Source organism: Neovison vison, chromosome X, assembly GCF_020171115.1.
Source record: "Neovison vison isolate M4711 chromosome X, ASM_NN_V1, whole genome shotgun sequence".
Lineage (NCBI taxonomy): Eukaryota > Metazoa > Chordata > Mammalia > Carnivora > Mustelidae > Neogale > Neogale vison.
Genome location: NC_058105.1, coordinates 99,193,989 through 99,200,864, shown reverse-complemented (window position 1 = coordinate 99,200,864; position 6,876 = coordinate 99,193,989). Strand labels below are relative to the sequence as shown.

The window sequence follows — 6,876 nt, the reverse complement described above, 5'->3', positions numbered from 1 at the left end:
TTGTCTTATAGGGAACACCAGGAAAATTGGGAAGGCTAGACCACCTGGGATCTGCTAGAAATAAAGGGGAAGGGGCTCACAGCAACCAGCACATGGATCTTGGTGGACTGTGTGCCTGATTGCAGTGGTACCTGATCAGAACATAGCCAGCAGTTCTGCCTGCCTGTGGAGTGAAGACAGTGGCCAGGAAGCGTGTCAGCAGTTCTTCTTGGATTGGTTCCCTGGCCAGCATTCTCCCCCAGCCATAGAGCCGATCCTGTGGCCGTACCCAGTCAGGGTGGCAGGCCAGCAGCCCCATCCAGCTGCAGAGCATAGCCTCCGAGCTTGCCCAACCAAGAAACCCTATCAGTGACCCTGTGAGGTTTTGGAACCTACCCTATATAGCGCCCTGGCTGCAGAGCTTGGCATACAGCCCTGTTCAGTAGCTGAGCAGAGCCTGCAGCCTTGGCCAGGCAGGGAACCCATTCAGCAAAAACTGTCCAACCCTGGAGCACAGCCAGTGGCCTGCCCAATCACAAATCCTAGCTCACAGCCCTATCTAAAATAAGAGTCTAAGCCGCGGACCACCCAATAAGGTCACACAGCCAGTGACCCTACTTGATCAGAGGCACTTGCAGAGCTTAGCCAATGATCCCACCTGGCCATGGAGACCAGCTGTCAGACCCACTTGATTGTGAAGCCCAGCCCTTTCAGACCTCAGAGCATGGGCAGTGACCCTACCTCAATACAGACTTTGACAGTAAGGTGCAACAATTAGACAAGAAAAAGAAATAAAAATCTTACAACTTGAAAAGAAAGAAGTAAAACTATTACTATTTGCAGATGACATGGTTCTCTCTCTCTCTCTCTCTCTCTATATATATATATATACACACACACACACACACATATTAAACCATAAATACTCCACAAAAAATTGTTAGAATAAATGAATTCAGTAAAGTTGCAAGATAAAATATAGAAGTCTGCATTTCTATATACACTAATAACAAACCATCAGAAAAGATAGAAAGAGAGATCAAGACAACAGTCCCATTTATAATTGCATCAAAAAGAATAAAATACCTAGGTATAAATTTAACCAGGGAGGGAAAATATCTGTGTAATGGAAACTATAAGATATTGATGAAAGAAATTGAAGAAGACACAAATAAATGGAAATATATTCCATACCCAGGGAATGGAAGAATTAATGCTATTAAAATACTCATACTACCCAAAGCAATCTGCATATTCAGTGCAAACCCTATCAATATTCCAAGGACATTTTTCACAGAGCTAGAAAATTATTCTAAAATCCATATGGAACTCAAAATACCCTGAATAGCCAAAACTATCTTGAGAAAGAAGAACAAAGTTGGAGGTATCACAAGCCTGTATTTCAAACTATACTATAAAGCTATAGTAATCAAAACAGTACAGTGCTGGCACAAAAAACACACAGGCAAATCAATGGAACAGAATACAGAGCCCAGAACTAAACTCACACATTTATGTTCAATTAATATATAACAAAGAGGCAAGAATATACAATGGGGAAAATGGTTTCTTCAATGAATAGTGTTGGGAAAACTAGACAGCTACATCCAAAAAAATGAAACAACTTTCTTATATATAAAAATCAACTCAGCATGAATTGAAGGCTTTAAATTAAGACCAAAGCCCTGAGACCACAAAAGTTTTGAAAGAAAACATAGTTGGGAATCTCCTTAACATCAGTCTTGGTAACATTTATTGGCGGGGGAAGGTGTATCTGACTCCAAAGTCAAGAGAGACAAAAGCCAAAATAAACAAATGGGACTACATTGAACTAAAAAGTTTTTGTGCAGTGAAGAAAACCTACTGAATGGGAGAAGTTATTTGTAATCACATAAGGGGTTAATATTCAATATGTATAAGAAACTCATACAACTCAATGGCAAAAAAAATCTAAATAAAAATAAGCAAAGGATCTGAATATATATTAATCCAGAGAAGACATCCAGATAGCCAACAGACACATGAAAATATACTCAACATCACTAATCCTCAGGAAATGCAAATCAATACCACAATAAGATGTCACCTGATTCTTTTCGGAATGACTGTTATCGAAAATACAAGAAATAGCAAGTGTTAGCAAGGATGTGGAGAAAAGGGAACCTTCATGCACTGTTGATGGAAATGTAATTTGGTGCAACCTCTATAAAGAACAGTGGGATGGTTCCTCAAAAAATTAAAAATAGAGTTACTGTATGATCCAGCATTTCTCCTACTGGATATCAGGCATCTCTCTCAAGGAAATGAAACCCTACCTAAAAAGGTATATGCCTTTATGTTCATTGCAGCATTATTTACAATAGCTAAGATATAGAAACAACCTAAGTACCCATCAATGGATGATGGGTAAAGAAGATGCAGTATATATGTACAATGAAATACTGCTCAGCCATAAAAAAAAAAGAATGATATATTGCCATTTACGACATGGATAGAACTTGAGTGTATTATGCTAAGTGAAATAAGTCAGACAGAAAAAGGCAGATACTACATGATTTTACTTACATGTGAAATCTAAAAAACAAAACAAAGAAATAAAAAAAATAAAACCCAGAGTCATAGACATGCAGAACAGAGTAGTGATTGCCAGAAGTAATGGGGTTTGGGGGGAAGACGTGAGATGTGTGAAGGACATTAAGAAGTACCAACTTCTAGGAGCGCCTGAGTGGCTCAGTGGGTTAAGCCTCTGCCTTCGGCTAGGGTTGTGATCTCAGGGTCCTGGGATCGAGCCCCACATCAGGCTCTCTGCTTGGCAGGGAGACTGTTTCCCCCTCTCTCCCTGCCTGCTTCTCTGCCTACTTGTGATCTCTCTTGGTCAAATAAATAAATAAATAATCTTAAAAAAAAAAAAAAAGAAGTACCAACTTCTAGGTATAAAATAAGTCATAGAAATGTAATGTACATCATGGGGTATATAGTCAATAATATTACCTTTGCCAAGTAACTGATGATAACTAGACTTACTATCATGACCATTTTGCAACATAGACAAATGTCAAGTCAGTATATTGTATGCCTAAAACTAATATAGTGTCGTGTCTAAGTTATGCCTCAATTAAAAAAAAATACACACATCTGTAATCTCTAGGATTCAGGAACATATATGTCTTTCTGTTAGTTAAACATCATGAGCTCACACCTATGTTTGAAGCTAATGTATAAGCATGTGCGTGTATATTTGTACCCAAATAAAGGAAGTAATTTTCTTTTCTATTAAAAAAAGAGCTGAGGCACCTGGGTGGCTCAGTGGGTTAAAGCCTCTGCCTTCAGCTCAGGTCATAGTCCCAGAGTCCTGGGATTGAGCCCCGTATCAGGCTCTCTGCTCAGCAGGGAGCCTGCTTCTCTACTTGACTCTGCCTACCTGTGATCTCTGTCTGTCAAATAAATAAAATCTAAAAAAAAAAGAGCTAATGCCAAGATTTGAATGGATAGCCTTTGTGAATATTCAAGCCATCAAGAATGTTAATAAGAATAGTCACAGAGAGCAACAGTAATTTAGATACTAAGAAACCTTAATGAAAAAGAGGAAATGAAAGGGGATAGTTGATTGTGATAAGGATGTTAGTGGATGATACAACCTGAGGGCTTGTGTTCCCTTCTTACACGGATGAAATATATACATATTCTTCCACATACAGTTGGATTCCTTCATTACTAGAAATAGAAGGGTGCTTTAGATCTGTGCTACAGTTCTTTCTAGATACAGATTTCCTTGTCCCATACAGTTTTACCTGTTATTTTAGAAATATAAAAAAATTTCTTGATTACTTATTTAAATTTGAGCAAATTTTACACTATTCATAAAATGCAAAGATGAATTTCACTTGAATGTGTGAGGATATTTGATGTTGCTATGCAGTTTTGTTCACACGTATCTACTGTGTACACTAGATTTGCCATGGACCTGAAGCTCCCTGTTATTCTGCACCTGTGTTATATGATATGGAAGCACTCATGGTAAATTTTTGAGTATGTTGAAATTTCTTAAATATATTCAGTTGGGAGGTATGATAAAACAGTGTAACTAAAATTTCACCTCTAATTTTGATGAGTAGTTTTCAATCTGGTTTTGGGGCTTCATGCAATCCTGACAGTGGAGATAACAATTTTATTATTAAGTGAAGCTAAGATTATTTTGACTATGAATTTTAAGTTTTGCTTAACAAAATAATTGTCATAATTATTTCATTACAGTTTTAAAGTAAATGGAACTATGCAAGCTCTTTTGCTTGGCACATTTGAGATTCCTTTCCTATTGTAGCTGACATAACTAGATTATTTTTAAGTAATTCTTCTATTTATAGTTTTATTTTTATAAATAATTGATGTGATCATCTACTATTCACCATGCTATAAAATTTTAAGAAAAGTATTTATGACTACTGATTTCATAGTTAATAAAACATTAATGAGCCCAAGCAGAAAGTCACTGAGGAATGTTTATAAGCATTAGGTATTAAATTGACAGATGTTATGGAATCAAAGTTGCACATACATGGTGCAACTTCATCATGAAGTCTACGTGATGTTAAAATGAGAGATCAAGTAAGTAGTAGAAAACTGTTTAAACATCTTCATGTGCTTCTTCTTCTTCTTCTTCCTCTTCTTCTTCTTCTTCTACATTTGTGTTTATATTTATTACTTGATGTATAGGAGTCCTAACAGAATCATATTTCCATCCCTTCCTGAGAAACAACTTCTCAAGGAAGCCTGGCATCCTGTAGCCCTTGCTTAGAATGAAATCTTTAAAAGCAATTGTTCCATAAAGTTCTTCAAGAATATCCTGTTGAGGAAAATTCCTTCCATATCTTCCATTTGGAGCTTCATGTAAAACCTTGGGATCAATCAAAGGTTCATCATTTATTAGCTTTTTCCACAACTTGGGCTTCAGGTACCATGCTCCGTACCTCATCTTCACCCAGTTGGGTTTATAAGGATTCTTTGGTTTTTGGAGTTTCCTCTCCCAGTTTTCCCAGTATATGGAGAATTTTATATCATCCATTTTATCTCGCCCCTTTCTGTACTTCAGGTCCAAAGGAACATGGTTTACTTTCTTCGTGTGGCTCCTGTCATAGGTTGGTTTGCATTCATAGCCAATGTCAAACTGTTTCATGACGAATTCTTCATCAATGCCCAAGTCTCCAAAAGTAGCGACCCATTTGCAGAATTTACGGACTCCTTTTGGTATTTTTCTATGAAGGGGAGGAGTTTTGAGCAAATCTTCATTTATGCTTGACTTCCTTTCTTCATGAGGCAACTTGTCTGGATGTGACCCAGGAGTCTTCTTGGGAAGTTCCAGATTGAGTTTGGCAGGACGTTTCTTTCTAAGCTTTGTGGGGGACTTCCTTCTTTTCTCCGCGTTCTGACAATAGGCCCATGTGTCGTTCAGCCTCTTGTCAGGATCGAGCACTTCTAGCACCTTTAATAAGAGGTCTGAAGGTAGATCTTTCTCCAGATTTGGGTAGAGAGTCAAGGGATGCTCTGTCAGATGGGCTTCGATGTCCTCTACGAATGCCTTCCGTGCTAGCTGGGCTGGCGACAGTGTGGACAACAGGTCCATTTCCTTGGTCAACTTTTTCTTTGTGGGGGCAGGTTTGGGAACTCTGTGAACAATCATGGGAAGAAAGCCTTCTTTAGGGCCGCGAGTGATCAGGTCTTCACACGGTGGACATTCCCTCCTGAAGTCATCCAGCCCCTCTTTCACAAATACCCACCGCCGGCTGTCCAGGGAGGTGGGGAACTTCAGAAGCTTGTTCTTGTGCTTTGGGAAACACTTGGAGGGCAACCTGTCTTTGTACCAGGGCTTGCAGTGCATGCCCAGGGGCATTGGTTCCAGTGGCACAGGCTCTAACAGCCACTTCTTGTCTGCCATGGCACCTCTGGTCCCTGGGCGACCACCAGCTTCAGTGGTTTGTTTTTCGGTTGCTAGGAGACCATGTAGCTAGGCGCCACCAGATTCTTCCCTGAAGTGGGCTCCACGCAACCCATTTTTTCCTGGAATGGGCAGAGAAGGTTCATTCCTTTTTATTGTGGGATAATATTCCATTGTATGGGCATACCCCACAACTTACTTATCCATTCGTCTTTTTTTTTTTTTAATCAATTCGTCTTTTAACAGACATTTGGGTTGATTCCAATTTGAAACTGTTACAAATAAAGCTTCCACAAATATTCGTGTTCATGTCTTTGTATACATATGTACTTTCATTTCTTCTGGTTAAATTTTAGCAGAGAGAGGAATGGCGGAAGCATACGATAGGTGTTTGTTTAACATTTTAGGAAACCACCAAACTTTCTGAAAGTGGTTGTACTATGTAATATTTCTTCTAGTAGTGTATGAGTACTGTACTGCCTCCACATACTCTCCAGCACTTGGTATAGTTAGCCATTTTAATTTTGTCTGTTCTGATAGATGTGTAGTGGTATCTCAATGTACTTTTAATCAGCGATTTCCTAATGACACTATGTTCATGTGCTTATTTGCCATTTATCTCTTCTGTGGTGAGTATCTGTTCAAACTTTTTACACATTTTAAAATTGTATTGTCTTGGGGCACAGGGGTGACTCAGTCAGGCATCTGCCTTCCGCTAAGGTTGTGATCTCGGAATCCTCGGATGGAGCTGCAGGTTGGGCTCCCTGCTCAGTTGAAAGTCTGCGTCCTCCGTCCCCTCTCCCTCTGTACATTTGCTCTCTCTCACCCTCTCTCAAATAAGTAGACAAACTCTTTAAAATAAAATAAAATAAAATTGTATTGCTTTATATCATTGGGTTTTGAGTTCTTTGTGCATTCTGAATGTAAGTCCTTTATCAAATATATGATTTGTACATTTTTCTCTC

At 38.8% G+C, this 6,876-nt stretch overlaps 1 protein-coding gene across 1 annotated transcript; it reads right to left on the bottom strand.

Moving 5' to 3' along the window:
* Nucleotides 1–3,904: 3,904 nt before the first annotated feature.
* LOC122896669 (protein FAM47E-like) lies at nt 3,905–5,911 on the bottom strand. Its single transcript, XM_044234741.1, has 2 exons — nt 4,682–5,911; nt 3,905–3,967 (listed from the first exon to the last, which is right to left on the bottom strand). Exons 1-2 carry the CDS (start codon nt 5,909–5,911, stop codon nt 3,905–3,907), a joined length of 1,293 nt encoding a protein of 430 aa, XP_044090676.1.
* Between the last annotated feature and the right edge of the window lie 965 nt (nt 5,912–6,876).